Source organism: Lampetra planeri, unplaced genomic scaffold, assembly GCF_965212315.1.
Source record: "Lampetra planeri unplaced genomic scaffold, kcLamPlan1.2.h2 scaffold_381, whole genome shotgun sequence".
Lineage (NCBI taxonomy): Eukaryota > Metazoa > Chordata > Hyperoartia > Petromyzontiformes > Petromyzontidae > Lampetra > Lampetra planeri.
Genome location: NW_027615204.1, coordinates 33,309 through 49,320, shown reverse-complemented (window position 1 = coordinate 49,320; position 16,012 = coordinate 33,309). Strand labels below are relative to the sequence as shown.

At 55.6% G+C, this 16,012-nt stretch overlaps 1 protein-coding gene and 1 long non-coding RNA gene across 3 annotated transcripts; both read left to right on the top strand.

Annotated features, from left to right (window-relative positions):
* The first annotated feature begins 1,253 nt into the window (after positions 1-1,253).
* RNASEK (ribonuclease K) lies at positions 1,254-13,068 on the top strand. 2 transcript variants are annotated; one of them, XM_078623694.1, is made up of 3 exons: positions 1,254-1,932; positions 10,261-10,340; positions 12,906-13,068. In XM_078623694.1, exons 1-3 carry the CDS (start codon positions 1,855-1,857, stop codon positions 13,045-13,047), a joined length of 300 nt encoding a protein of 99 aa, XP_078479820.1. In that variant the 5' UTR covers positions 1,254-1,854; the 3' UTR covers positions 13,048-13,068. The 2 variants fall into 2 exon arrangements, with proteins under 2 accessions (XP_078479820.1, XP_078479821.1); XM_078623695.1 differs by lacking the exon at positions 12,906-13,068 and adding an exon at positions 12,427-12,551.
* A 184-nt stretch (positions 13,069-13,252) lies between these two features.
* On the top strand, positions 13,253-15,495 carry LOC144741004 (uncharacterized). Its single transcript, XR_013589846.1, has 2 exons — positions 13,253-14,826; positions 14,891-15,495. It is a non-coding gene; the product is annotated as an uncharacterized LOC144741004 (long non-coding RNA).
* Positions 15,496-16,012: the final 517 nt, after the last annotated feature.

Sequence of the window (16,012 nt, the reverse complement as noted above, 5' to 3'; positions counted from 1 at the left end):
ATACTTGCGTGATGACGTCACCGCGTCGACAAATACGCCGTGACGTCATCACGCAAGACCGCGCGCGCACTGTCTCCTCCGTCGCGTGACGTCACGACGCATACAGAAGTCCCCTCCCCACTCTGAACAGCCGTACGATGACGTCACCGCGTTGATAATACGCCGTGACGTCATCACGCAAGATCAGGCGCACTCCGTCTCCTCCGTCGTGTGACGTCACGACGCATACAGCAGCCCCCTCCCCACTCTCAACAACCGTAGGATGACGTCACCGCGTTGACAATACGCCGTGACGTCATCACGCAAGATCGCGCGCACTCCGTCTCCTCCGTCGCGGGACGTCACGACGCATACAGCAGTCCCCTCCCCACTCTCAACAACCGTAGGATGACGTCACCGCGTTGACAATACGCCGTGACGTCATCACGCAAGATCGCGCGCACTCCGTCTCCTCCGTCGCGGGACGTCACGACGCATACAGCAGTCCCCTCCCCACTCTCAACAGCCGTACGATGACGTCACCGCGTCGACAGGGCGCACAACGTCATCGCGTTAACCACGCTCTCCCTTCCCTCTCCTCTGTCGCATGACGTCACGACGCATACAAACAGTCCCCTCGAAACAGCCGTACGATTACGTGATTACGTCACCGCGTCGACAATACACACTGACGTCATCGCGTTAACCACGTTCCCCCTTCCCTCTTCTTCGTCGCAAGACGTCACGACGCATACAAGCATTCCCCCCCACTCTAAACAGCCGTACGATTACGTGATTACGTCACCGCGTCGCCAATACGCAGTGACGTCATCAAGCAAGTTCACGCGCCACCCTCCCCCCATCCATCGCCTCCGCCGCGTGACGTCACGACGCATACAAGCAGCCCCCCTTTCTAAACAGCTGTACGATTACGTGATGACGCCATCACGTCGACAATATGCCGTGACGTCATCACGCAAGACCACGCACCGCCCTCACGCCTTCCATCTCTGTCGCGTGACGTCACGACGCATACAAGCAGTTCCCCCCCACTAAACAGCCGTACGATTACGTGATGACGTCAGCACGTCGACGATACGTCATGACGTCATCACGCAAGACCACGCGCCGCCCCCATCGCCTCCGTCGGATGACGTCACGACGCAAACTAATGAACAGCTGCGAGGTGACGTCATAACGTCGACAATGCGGCGTGACGTCATCGCGCCACACTCAAGACCCCTCCCACCTCGGTGACGTCGCCGTTATAAAGGCGGGAAGGAGGAAGGCGGCCGCCATTGGGTCGTGAGGGGCAGTCGAAGGGAGTTGAAGTGGTGGTGGTGGAAGCAGTGACAGAGACTCCCCTCACAGAGACTCCCCTCACAGAGACTCCCCTCACAGAAAATCTCCTCAGACTTTCATCACAGAGACTGTCATCACAGAGACTCCCCTCACAGAGACTCCCCTCACAGAGACTCCCCTCACAGAAAATCTCCTCAGACTTTCATCACAGAGACTCTCATCACAGAGACTCCCCTCACAGAGACTACTCTACATCTCCTCAGACTCTCATCACAGAGACTCCCCTCACAGAGACTACTCTACATCTCCTCAGACTCCCCTCACAGAGACTCCCCTCACAGAGACTACTCTACATCTCCTCAGACTCTCATCACAGAGACTCCCCTCACAGAGACTCCCCTCACAGAGACTACTCTACATCTCCTCAGACTGTCATCACAGAGACTCCCCTCACAGACGAGGGCGAAGTCTAAGACGACGACGAGAAGGAGGAGAGAGTAAGAGAGAAAGCAGCAGCAGCAGGAGAAGGCATCAGCAGCAGCAGGAGGAGGAGGTGGAGTTGGAGTCGTCGCGATGCCTTCCCTGTTGTGCTGCGGGCCCAAGCTGGCGGCTTGCGGCATCGTGCTCAGCATTTGGGGCATCGTCATGCTGGTGGGTGACTTTAAACATCATCATTATTATTAATGTTAATATTAATATTGTCATGCTGGTAGGTGACTTTAAACATCATCATCATCATCCTTATTAATGTTAATATTAATATTGTCATGCTGGTGGGTGACTTTAAACATCATCATCATCATTATTAATGTTAATATTAATATCATCGTCATGTTGGTGGGTGACTTTAACATCAACATCATCGTTATTGTTGTTGATATCATTATTATTAATATTAATATTGTCATGCTGGTGGGTGACTTTAAACATCATCATCATTGTTATTAATATTATCATCGTCATGCTGGTGGGTGTCTTAAAACATCATTCATATCATACATATCATTATATCATTTATATATTTGTTATTCAAATTATCATCCATATATCATTAATATCATACAAATCATCATAGTTTCATTCATATATTTGTTATTCATATCATCCATATATCATTTATATCATTATAATTAATAACCATTCATAGTATCATTCATATCTTCATCATTCATAGTATCATATAACCATCAGTCAGTTTAATTCATATTATCATTCATATCATCCATATGTCATCATTCATATCATACATATCATTATCATCATAGTATCATTCATATCATTTTAGTCAGTCATAGTGTAATTCATATTATCATCCATATAATTAATATCGTATCCATATCATCATCTTTCATATCATCATCATCATGCTGGTGGGTGCCTAAAACATTATTTTCATAATAAACTATCATATAATAATTATCACGGCTGGTGAGGGGTTAAACATTCATTATCACCATTATCCACATCATCATCATCACCATATTTTAGCAATTGTACAATAGCCGTGCAACACCCGATTGTGATGCTGATGATGCTGCTGATGCTGCTGCTGATGATGATGATGATGCTGCTGCTGCTGATGATGATGATGATGCTGCTGATGCTGCTGCTGATGATGATGCTGATGCTGCTGATGATGCTGCTGATGATGCTGATGATGCTGATGCTGCTGCTGATGATGCTGATGCTGCTGATGATGATGCTGCTGCTGCTGATGATGCTGCTGCTGCTGATGATGATGCTGCTGCTGCTGCTGCTGATGATGCTGCTGCTGATGATGATGATGCTGCTGCTGATGATGATGATGCTGCTGATGTTGTTGTTACAATAACATGACGTGCCTCAATAAGAACATTGGTCCATCCGATGTCGGATAATTTCCTGGCCTGTTTGACCATACCTCACACCTCTGGCTACTATGCGAGGTTTGGTGGTGGTCGTCGTGGTGATGGTGGTGATGGTTGTGGTGGTGATGGTTGTGGTGGTGATGGTGGTATTGATGATGGTGGTGGTGGTATTGATGATGGTGGTGGTGGTATTGATGATGGTGGTGATGATGGTGGTATTGATGGTGGTGATGATGGTGGTATTGATGGTGGTTGTGATGGTGGTGGTTATGGTGGTGGTGGTAGTAGTGGTGATGATGATGGTGGTGATGGTAGTGGTGGTGATGGTGGTGGTGGTAGTGATGGTAGAGGTAATGATGATGGTGATGGTAGTGGTGGTGATGATAAAAGTGGTGGTGATAGTGGTGGTAGTGGTAGAGGTGATGATGATGATGGTGGTGGTGGTGGTGGTGGTGATGATGATGATGGTGGTGATGATGATGATGGTGGTGATGATGGTCGTGATGATGGCGGTGGAGGTGATGATGGCGGTGATGATGGCGGTGGAGGTGATGATGGTAATGGTGATGGTGCTGGTAGTGATCCTGGTGGTGATCCTTGTGATGGTGATGGTGGGGGTGATGGTGGTGGTGATGATAGTAGCGGTGGTGATGGTAGCGGTGGGGGTAATGGTGCTGCGTTTGCAATTTTTGTTACCACGTGATCGCACTTTGAGACTTGGGCATGCGACTCGTGCAACACTCATTCACACCCTCATACTCACACACTCACACACACTCACACACACACTCACACACTCACCAACACACAAACTCACACACTCACTCACACACTCACACACACTCACACACACTCACACACTCACCAACACACAAACTCACACACACTCTCACACACACTCACTCACACACTCACACACACACTCACCAACACACACACTCACACACACACTCACACTCACACACACACTCACTCACTCTCACACACACACACTCACCAACACACACACACTCACTCACACACACACTCACCAACACACACACTCACCAACACACACACTCACACACACACACTCACACACACACTCACACACTCACTCACACACTCACACACACACTCACACACACACTCACACACACTCACTCACACACTCACTCACACACTCACACACACTCACTCACATACTCACACACACACTCACACACACTCACACACACACTCACCAACACACACACTCACCAACACACACACTCACACACACACTCACACACACTCACACACACACTCACCAACACACAAACTCACACACACACACTCTCACACACACTCACTCACACACTCACACACACACTCACCAACACACAAACTCACACACACACACACACTCTCACACACACTCACACACTCACACACACACTCACCAACACACACACTCACACACACACTCACACACACTCACTCACACTCACTCTCACACACACACACTCACCAACACACACTCACTCACACACACTCACACACACACTCACCAACACACACACTCACACACACACTCACACACACACTCACACTCACTCACACACTCACACACACACTCACACACACACTCACACACACTCACTCACACACTCACTCACACACTCACACACACTCACTCACATACTCACACACACACTCACACACACTCACACACACACTCACCAACACACACACACCAACCCACACACACTCACACACACTCTCACACACACACTCACCAACACACACACTCACCAACCCACTCACACACACACACACACACACTCTCACACACACACTCTCACACACACTCTCACACACACTCTCACACACACACACACACTCACCAACACACACACACTCACCAACCCACACACACTCACACACTCACACACACTCTCACACACACACTCACCAACCCACACACACACACTCACACACACACACTCTCACACACACTCTCACACACACTCTCACACACACTCTCACACACACACTCTCACACACACACTCTCACACACACTCTCACACACACTCTCACACACACTCTCACACACACACTCACCAACACACACACACTCACCAACCCACACACACTCACACACTCACACACACACTCACCAACCCACACACACACTCACCCACACACACTCTCACACACACTCTCACACACACTCACACACACTCACACTCACCAACACACACTCACCAACCCACACACTCACACACACACACTCACTCACCAACTCACACACACACACTCACCAACACACACACTCACCAACACACATACACTCACCAACACACACTCACCAACACACACTCACCAACACACTCACACACACACTCACCAACACACACTCACACACTCACACACACACACTCACCAACCAACCCACACACTCACCAACCAACCCATTCACTCACGCACCCACCCTCTCGCCCAACCATCTACTCGCCCACTCATTCATCCACTCACTCACTCACCCACCCATTCACCCACTCACTCGCTCACCCACCCACCCATCCACCTCTAGGCCAGTTGTTGTGTAAACCTCCCCAGTAGGATCAGACTGTGCCAGGGCAGATGAGACTGGAAACAGCCGATCCTGACCCACCCACCCACTCAACCCATAACCTCCACTCAACCTCCACCACAACCTCCACCACCACCACCACAACCTCCACCACAACCTCCACCACCACAAACACCACCACAACCGCCACAGTCCGGAATATAACCAGGCTCAACCAGAACACGCACCAAGTCAGGCAAGACCCTGAGACACAGTCTCCCTGAGTCTCTACTACACCCTGAGTCTCTACACACTGACTGTCTACACCCTGAGTCTCTACTACACCCTGAGTCTCGACTACACCCTGAGTCCCTACACACTGAGTCTCTACTACACCCTGAGACCCAGTCTCCCTGAGTCTCTACACCCTAAGTCTCTACACCCTGAGACCCAGTCTCCCTGAGTCTCTACTACACCCCGAGAATCTACACCCTGAGTCTCTAGACCCTGAGTCTCTACTAGACCCTGAGTCTCACCTAGACCCTGAGTCTCTACTAGACCCTGAGTCTCTACTAGACCCCGAGTCTCTACTACACCCTGAGTTTCTACTACACCCTGAGTCTCCACTACACCCCGAGTCTCTACTACACCCTGAGTCTCTACTAGACCCCGAGTCTCTACTACACCCCGAGTCTCTACTACACCCTGAGTTTCTACTACACCCTGAGTCTCCACTACACCCTGAGTCTCTGAGTCTCTACACCCCGAGTCTCTACTACACCCTGAGTCTCTACTACACCCCGAGTCTCTACTACACCCTGAGTCTCTACTACACCCTGAGTCTCTACTACACCCTGAGTCTCTACTACACCCTGAGTCTCTACTACACCCTGAGTCCCGACACCCCAAGTCTCTACTACACCCTGAGTCTCTGAGTCTCTACTACACCCTGAGTCTCTACTACACCCTGAGTCTCTACTACACCCTGAGTCTCTACTACACCCTGAGTCTCTACTACACCCCGAGTCTCTACTACACCCTGAGTCTCTACTACACCCTGAGTCTCTACTACACCCTGAGTCTCTACTACACCCCGAGTCTCTACACCCCGAGTCTCTACTACACCCTGAGTCTCTACTACACCCTGAGTCTCTACTATACCCTGAGTCTCTACTACACCCCGAGTCTCTACTACACCCCGAGTCTCTACTACACCCTGAGTCTCTACTACACCCCGAGTCTCTACTACACCCCGAGTCTCTACTACACCCTGAGTCTCTACTACACCCTGAGTCTCTACTACACCCTGAGTCTCTACTACACCCTGAGTCTCTACTACACCCTGAGTCTCTACTACACCCTGAGTCTCTACTACACCCTGAGTCTCTACTACACCCCGAGTCTCTACACCCCAAGTCTCTACTACACCCTGAGTCTCTACTACACCCTGAGTCTCTACTACACCCTGAGTCTCTACTACACCCCGAGTCTCTACTACACCCTGAGTCTCTACTACACCCCGAGTCTCTACTACACCCTGAGTCTCTACTACACCCTGAGTCTCTACTACACCCTGAGTCTCTACTACACCCCGAGTCTCTACTACACCCTGAGTCTCTACTACACCCTGAGTCTCTACTACACCCTGAGTCTCTACTACACCCTGAGTCTCTACTACACCCCGAGTCTCTACACCCCGAGTCTCTACTACACCCTGAGTCTCTACTACACCCTGAGTCTCTACTACACCCTGAGTCTCTACTACACCCTGAGTCTCTACTACACCCTGAGTCTCTACTACACCCTGAGTCTCTACTACACCCTGAGTCTCTACTACACCCCGAGTCTCTACACCCCGAGTCTCTACTACACCCTGAGTCTCTACTACACCCCGAGTCTCTACTACACCCTGAGTCTCTACTACACCCTGAGTCTCTACTACACCCTGAGTCTCTACTACACCCTGAGTCTCTACTACACCCTGAGTCTCTACTACACCCTGAGTCTCTACTACACCCTGAGTCTCTACTACACCCTGAGTCTCTACTACACCCTGAGTCTCTACTACACCCTGAGTCTCTACTACACCCTGAGTCTCTACTACACCCTGAGTCTCTACTACACCCTGAGTCTCTACTACACCCTGAGTCTCTACTAGACCCTGAGTCTCTACTACACCCTGAGTCTCTACTACACCCTGAGTCTCTACTACACCCTGAGTCTCTACTACACCCTGAGTCTCTACTACACCCTGAGTCTCTACTACACCCCGAGTCTCTACACCCCAAGTCTCCACTACACCCCGAGTCTCTACTACACCCTGAGTCTCTACTACACCCAGAGTCTCTACTACACCCTGAGTCTCTACCACACCCTGAGTCTCTACACCCCAAGTCTCCACTACACCCCGAGTCTCTACTACACCCTGAGTCTCTACTACACCCTGAGTCTCTACTACACCCAGAGTCTCTACTACACCCCAAGTCTCCACTACACCCCGAGTCTCTACTACACCCTGAGTCTCTACTACACCCAGAGTCTCTATGCCCCGAGTCTCTACACCCCGAGATCCAGTCTTGCTGTGTGTCATGAGTATTCTACACACTGAGTCTCTCCCCCCGTGTTTCCCTCCCCCCGTGTCTCCCTCCCCCCGTGTCTCCCTCCCCCCGTGTCTCCCTCCCCCCGTGTCTCCCCCCCCCCCGTGTCTCCCTCCCCCCGTGTCTCCCTCCCCCCGTGTCTCCCTCCCCCCGTGTCTCCCTCCCCCCGTGTCTCCCTCCCCCCGTGTCTCTCCCCCCGTGTCTCCCTCCCCCCGTGTCTCCCTCCCCCCGTGTCTCCCTCCCCCCGTGTCTCCCTCCCCCCGTGTCTCTCCCCCCGTGTCTCCCTCCCCCCGTGTCTCCCTCCCCCCGTGTCTCTCCCCGTGTCTCCCTCCCCCCGTGTCTCCCTCCCCCCGTGTCTCCCTCCCCCCGTGTCTCTCCCCGTGTCTCCCTCCCCCCGTGTCTCCCTCCCCCCGTGTCTCCCTCCCCCCGTGTCTCCCTCCCCCCGTGTCTCCCTCCCCCCGTGTCTCCCCCCGTGTCTCCCTCCCCCCGTGTCTCTCCCCCCGTGTCTCCCTCCCCCCGTGTCTCCCTCCCCCCGTGTCTCCCTCCCCCCGTGTCTCCCTCCCCCCGTGTCTCTCCCCGTGTCTCCCTCCCCCCGTGTCTCCCTCCCCCCGTGTCTCTCCCCGTGTCTCCCTCCCCCCGTGTCTCCCTCCCCCCGTGTCTCTCCCCGTGTCTCCCTCCCCCCGTGTCTCCCTCCCCCCGTGTCTCTCCCCGTGTCTCCCTCCCCCCGTGTCTCCCTCCCCCCGTGTCTCCCTCCCCCCGTGTCTCTCCCCGTGTCTCCCCCCGTGTCTCCCTCCCCCCGTGTCTCCCCCCGTGTCTCCCTCCCCCCGTGTCTCCCTCCCCCCGTGTCTCCCTCCCCCCGTGTCTCCCTCCCCCCGTGTCTCCCTCCCCCCGTGTCTCCCTCCCCCCGTGTCTCCCTCCCCCCGTGTCTCCCTCCCCCCGTGTCTCTCCCCCCGTGTCTCCCTCCCCCCGTGTCTCCCTCCCCCCGTGTCTCTCCCCGTGTCTCCCTCCCCCCGTGTCTCCCTCCCCCCGTGTCTCTCCCCGTGTCTCCCTCCCCCCGTGTCTCCCTCCCCCCGTGTCTCCCTCCCCCCGTGTCTCTCCCCGTGTCTCCCTCCCCCCGTGTCTCCCTCCCCCCGTGTCTCTCCCCGTGTCTCCCTCCCCCCGTGTCTCCCTCCCCCCGTGTCTCCCTCCCCCCGTGTCTCCCTCCCCCCGTGTCTCCCTCTCCCCGTGTCTCCCTCCCCCCGTGTCTCCCTCCCCCCGTGTCTCTCCCCGTGTCTCCCTCCCCCCGTGTCTCTCCCCGTGTCTCCCTCCCCCCGTGTCTCCCTCCCCCCGTGTCTCCCTCCCCCCGTGTCTCCCCCCGTGTCTCTCACAGTGTCTCCCTCCCCCCGTGTCTCCCCCCGTGTCTCCCCCCGTGTCTCCCTCTCCCCGTGTCTCCCCCCGTGTCTCCCCCCGTGTCTCCCCCCGTGTCTCCCTCCCCCCGTGTCTCCCCCCGTGTCTCCCTCTCACCGTGTCTCCCCCCGTGTCTCCCTCTCCCCGTGTCTCTCCCCGTGTCTCCCCCCGTGTCTCCCTCTCCCCGTGTCTCCCCCCGTGTCTCCCTCTCACCGTGTCTCTCACCGTGTCTCCCTCTCACCGTGTCTCCCCCCGTGTCTCCCTCTCCCCGTGTCTCTCCCCGTGTCTCCCCCCGTGTCTCCCTCTCCCCGTGTCTCCCCCCGTGTCTCCCTCTCACCGTGTCTCTCACCGTGTCTCCCTCTCACCGTGTCTCCCCCCGTGTCTCCCTCTCCCCGTGTCTCTCCCCGTGTCTCCCCCCGTGTCTCCCTCTCCCCGTGTCTCCCCCCGTGTCTCCCTCTCACCGTGTCTCTCACCGTGTCTCCCTCTCACCGTGTCTCTCCCCGTGTCTCCCTCTCCCCGTGTCTCCCCCCATGTCTCCCTCTCACCGTGTCTCTCACCGTGTCTCCCTCTCACCGTGTCTCTCCCCGTGTCTCCCCCGTGTCTCCCTGTCTGCAGGTGCTTCTGGGAGTATTCTTCAATGTCCACTCGGCTATCCTCCTGGACGACGTCCCTTACGACGTAGCGGACATTGAGAAGTAAGATCCACCATCAGCACCATCAGCACCATCACAACCACCATCACCATCAGCACCACCATCACCATCACCACCACCACCATCACCATCAGCATCAGCACCACCATCATCACCACCACCATCAGCATCAGCACCACCATCATCACCACCACCATCATCACCACCACCATCATCACCACCATCACCACCATCACCATCACCACCATCACCACCATCAGCACCATCACCATCACCATCAGCACCATCACCATCAGCACCATCACCACCATCAGCACCATCACCACCATCAGCACCATCACCACCATCACCATCAGCACCACCATCACCATCACCACCATCACCATCATCACCACCATCACCATCAGCACTATCACCACCATCACCACCACCATCACCACCATCACCACCATCACCATCAGCACCACCATCACCATCACCACCATCACCATCATCACCACCAGCACCATCAGCACCATCACCACCATCACCACCATCACCACCATCACCACCATCACCACCATCACCATCAGCACCACCATCACCATCACCACCATCACCACCATCACCACCATCACCATCAGCACCACCATTGGTGCCATCACCATCACCACCACCACCATCACCACCATCACCACCATCAGCACCATCACCACCATCACCACCATCACCACCATCACCACCATCACCACCACCATCACCATCACCACCATCACCACCATCACCACCATCACCACCATCAGCACCATCAGCACCATCACCACCATCAGCATCACCACCATCACCACCATCACCACAATCAGCACCACCATTGGTGTCATCACCGCCATCACCATCACCATCAGCACCATCACCACCATCAGCATCACCACCATCACCGCCATCAGCACCATCACCACCATCACCACCATCACCATCAGCACCATCACCACCATCAGCACCACTACCATCAGCACCATCACCATCACCACCATCACCACCATCACCGCCATCAGCACCATCACCACCATCACCATCAGCACCACTACCATCAGCACCATCACCATCACCACCATCACCACCATCAGCATCACCGCCATCAGCACCATCACCACCATCACCATCAGCACCATCAGCACCATCAGCACCACTACCATCAGCACCATCACCACCATCACCACCATCAGCATCACCACCATCACCGCCATCACCACCATCACCATCAGCACCATCACCACCATCAGCACCACTACCATCAGCACCATCACCATCACCACCATCACCGCCATCAGCACCATCACCACCATCACCATCAGCACCACTACCATCAGCACCATCACCATCACCACCATCACCACCATCAGCATCACCGCCATCAGCACCATCACCACCATCACCATCAGCACCATCAGCACCACTACCATCAGCACCATCACCACCATCACCACCATCAGCATCACCACCATCACCGCCATCAGCACCATCACCACCACCATCACCACCATCACCACCATCACCACCATCAGCACCACTACCATCAGCACCATCACCATCACCACCATCACCACCATCAGCATCACCACCATCACCGCCATCAGCACCATCACCACCATCACCACCACCACCATCACCACCATCACCATCAGCACCATCACCACCATCAGCACCACTACCATCAGCACCATCACCACCATCAGCATCACCACCATCACCACCATCAGCATCACCACCATCACCACCACCACCATCACCACCATCAGCATCACCACCATCACCACCACCACCATCACCACCACCACCATCACCACCATCAGCATCACCACCATCACCACCACCACCATCACCACCATCAGCATCACCACCATCACCACCACCACCATCACCACCATCAGCATCACCACCATCACTGCCATCAGCATCATCACCATCATCACCATCATCAGCATCACCACCATCACCACCATCAGCTGGGGCCTGTCCACGCTGCGTGTGAGCAGGTCTCCTACAACTCCACCACCACCACCCCCTCTCTCCCCTGTGTGTCCCCCCCCACTAACTCTCCCCCCACTATTCCCCCCACCGTGCCCCCCCCCACCTTGCCCCCCACTAGGGACCAGCTGGGCCCCGTCCACGCTGCGTGTGAGCAGGTCTCGTACAACTCCATCACCATCACCACCACCGCCACCCTCTCTCTCTCTCCCCTGCGTGTCCCCCCCCACTAACTCTCCCCCCACTATTCCCCCCACCGTGCCCCCCCCCCACCTTGCCCCCCACTAGGGACCAGCTGGGCCCCGTCCACGCTGCGTGTGAGCAGGTCTCGTACAACTCCATCGCCACCACCGCCCCCTCTCTCTCTCTCCCCTGCGTGTCCCCCCCCACTAACTCTCCCCCCACCGTGCCCCCCACTGTTCCCCCCACCTTGCCCCCCACTAGGGACCAGCTGGGCCCCGTCCACGCTGCGTGTGAGCAGGTCTCCTACAACTCCATCACCACCACCGCCCCCTCTCTCTCTCTCCCCTGCGTGTCCCCCCCCACTAACTCTCCCCCCACCGTGCCCCCCACTGTTCCCCCCACCTTGCCCCCCACTAGGGACCAGCTGGGCCCCGTCCACGCTGCGTTTGAGCAGGTCTCCTACAACTGCTTCATCGCCGCTGCCCTCTACGTGGGCCTCGGACTCTGGGCGCTGTGCCAGGCGCGGCTCAACAAGCGGCGGCAGTACCTGCACGACTAGTGGGGGGGTGGTGGTGGTGGGGGGGAGGATGGTGGGGGGAGGGTAGTGGTGTGGTGGGTGGGTGGGCAAAGCCGCCACCATCACCGCCACTACCTTGCACCTCTAGATTAGTGGGGTGGTGGTGGGTGGGTGTGGGGGGGTGGTGGGTGGGGGTGGGAGGGTAGTGGGAGGGTAGTGGGGGAGTGGTGGGTGGTGGGTGGGGGGGGTGGTGGGGGGAGGGGAGGGCAATGTCAACCACCACCACCATTCTCACCTGTACATTACGGTTGCCCACTCACTCAGAAAGACACTCTCTCATTCGCTCGCTCATTCCCACTCTCATTCCCACTCTCAATCATCCTCTCATTCACTCGCTCATTCCCTCGCCCATTCACTCTCTCATTCCCACTCTCATTCACACTCTCATTCACACTCTCATTCACACTCTCATTCACACTCTCATTCACACTCTCATTCACACTCTCATTCACACTCTCATTCACACTCTCACTCGCTCATTCACTTATTCCCTCACTCCTTCACACACTCACTCATGCACTCACTCATTCACACACTCACTCACTCACCCACGTGTTCCTCTCTGTCTCTCAGTGTATAATCACCACCACCACCAGGGTCTATGCACAGCTGGATGGAGATCGGTGTGGTGATGGTGATGATGGTGGTGATGGTGGTGATGATGGTGATGATGGTGGTGGTGGTGATGATGATGATGATGGTGATGATGGTGATGATGGTGGTGGTGGTGATGGTGGTGATGTCTCTACCCCGTGTGTGTCATCTCTGTTATCAAACAATCATCGCCAGTGCACGTGTCGAGATCTCTTCCTGACTTCACACAGACAAAGATCCCCCGTGTAGCCTCTAGCAGGCTGTAGGGGCAAGTGCTGTCAGTGGCACCTACACACAGACAAAGATCCCCCGTGTAGCCTCTAGCAGGTTGTAGGGGCAAGTGCTGTCAGTGGCACCTACACAAAGACAAAGATCCCCCGTGTAGCCTCTAGCAGGCTGTAGGGGCAAGTGCTGTCAGTGGCACCTACACACAGACAAAGATCCCCCGTGTAGCCTCTAGCAGGCTGTAGGGGCAAGTGCTGTCAGTGGCACCTACACACAGACAAAGATCCCCCGTGTAGCCTCTAGCAGGCTGTAGGGGCAAGTGCTGTCAGTGGCACCTACACAAAGACAAAGATCCCCCGTGTAGCCTCTAGCAGGCTGTAGGGGCAAGTGCTGTCAGTGGCACCTACACACAGACAAAGATCCCCCGTGTAGCCTCTAGCAGCCTGTAGGGGCAAGTGCTGTCAGTGGCACCTACACACAGACAAAGATCCCCCGTGTAGCCTCTAGCAGGCTGTAGGGGCAAGTGCTGTCAGTAGCACCTACACACAGACAAAGATCCCCCGTGTAGCCTCTAGCAGGCTGTAGGGGCAAGTGCTGTCAGTGGCACCTACACACAGACAAAGCTCCCCCATGTAGCCTCTAGCAGGCTGTAGGGGCAAGTGCTGTCAGTAGCGAGTAGCAGCACCTATGGAGGCTACCGGCACTGTGGCACACACAGAGGGGGTGGGTGACCAGCACCACGCCCGGCCGCCTTTGTCTCTCCCCCAGTGCTAGCGATGTCCACTACACCACCACTACACTAGGTAACTCATTTGAGGCATACGCACTGACACAACAACCGCCATTCTCCACTAAGTGGCGGTGACGTCACCACGACGCTTGTGCCAGGCCATGTGCACCTTGAGGCTACCACGTGACGTGTCGAACGCCCGCTGGCAGGAGGTCCGGGGCAGACCCAGCAGGTGCCATGGGTTGTACTGCTGTGCCAGGCTAGGTGCATGAGGAGGTCACGGGGCAGACCCAGCAGGTGCCACGGGTCGACTGACCGAGATGACCGAGATGACTGGCTGATGCACCACCTGTGCCCCCTACCGTACCAACTTTCTGTGCTTTAGCCACCCGGCGCTCCGCTCGTTGTTGTGAGCGTCGCTCCTCCGCCCTCCGTTGTTGTTGGAGGGCGACTGCCTCCAACTGCCCAGTAGCGTCCTTCACGAGCCTCCTCCACTGAGGCCGATCTTGACACCGCTGGTACCAGTCATCGGCAAGTCCACTCAGCTCCACGTCCTCCTGTACCACATCACTCCATCTCTTCTCTAGCCCGTGCCGCGCCCGTTTAGCCCCCTCGATCCGGCCGAACAAAAGCTGTTTAGGCATGCGGTGGCTGGGCATGCGGGCTACGTGACCCAGCCACTGACACACACGCGCACTGACACACACACACTGACACACACACTGACACACACACTGACACGCGCACTGACTGTACACGTGACCCGCTGCACATGCATCATGACGCGTGCTACGATGCTGTCGATAAAAGTTGTTGAATATTTGCTTAAAGTAATCGATGTTTATGTTGTCAATAAAGTTGTTGTCAGCGGGTGCGGATGAGTTCATGTCTCGCGATTGAGTGGATGTGTGTGTGGGTCTGTGCGAGTGTGTATATGAGTGAATGGCTGGGTGAGTGAGCTGATGGCGAGGTAGTCAACATCTCACAGGGTCCGGGATCGAACCCACGACCTCCTGTAGACCAGGCGAGGTAGTCAACATCTCACAGGGTCCGGGATCGAACCCACGACCTCCTGTAGACCAGGCGAGGTAGTCAACATCTCACAGGGTCCGGGATCGAACCCACGACCTCCTGTAGACCAGGCGAGGTAGTCAACATCTCACAGGGTCCGGGATCGAACCCACGACCTCCTGTAGACCAGGCGAGGTAGTCAACATCTCACAGGGTCCGGGATCGAACCCACGACCTCCTGTAGACCAGGCGAGGTAGTCAACATCTCACAGGGTCCGGGATCGAACCCACGACCTCCTGTAGACCAGGCGAGGTAGTCAACATCTCACAGGGTCCGGGATCGAACCCACGACCTCCTGTAGACCAGGCGAGGTAGTCAACATCTCA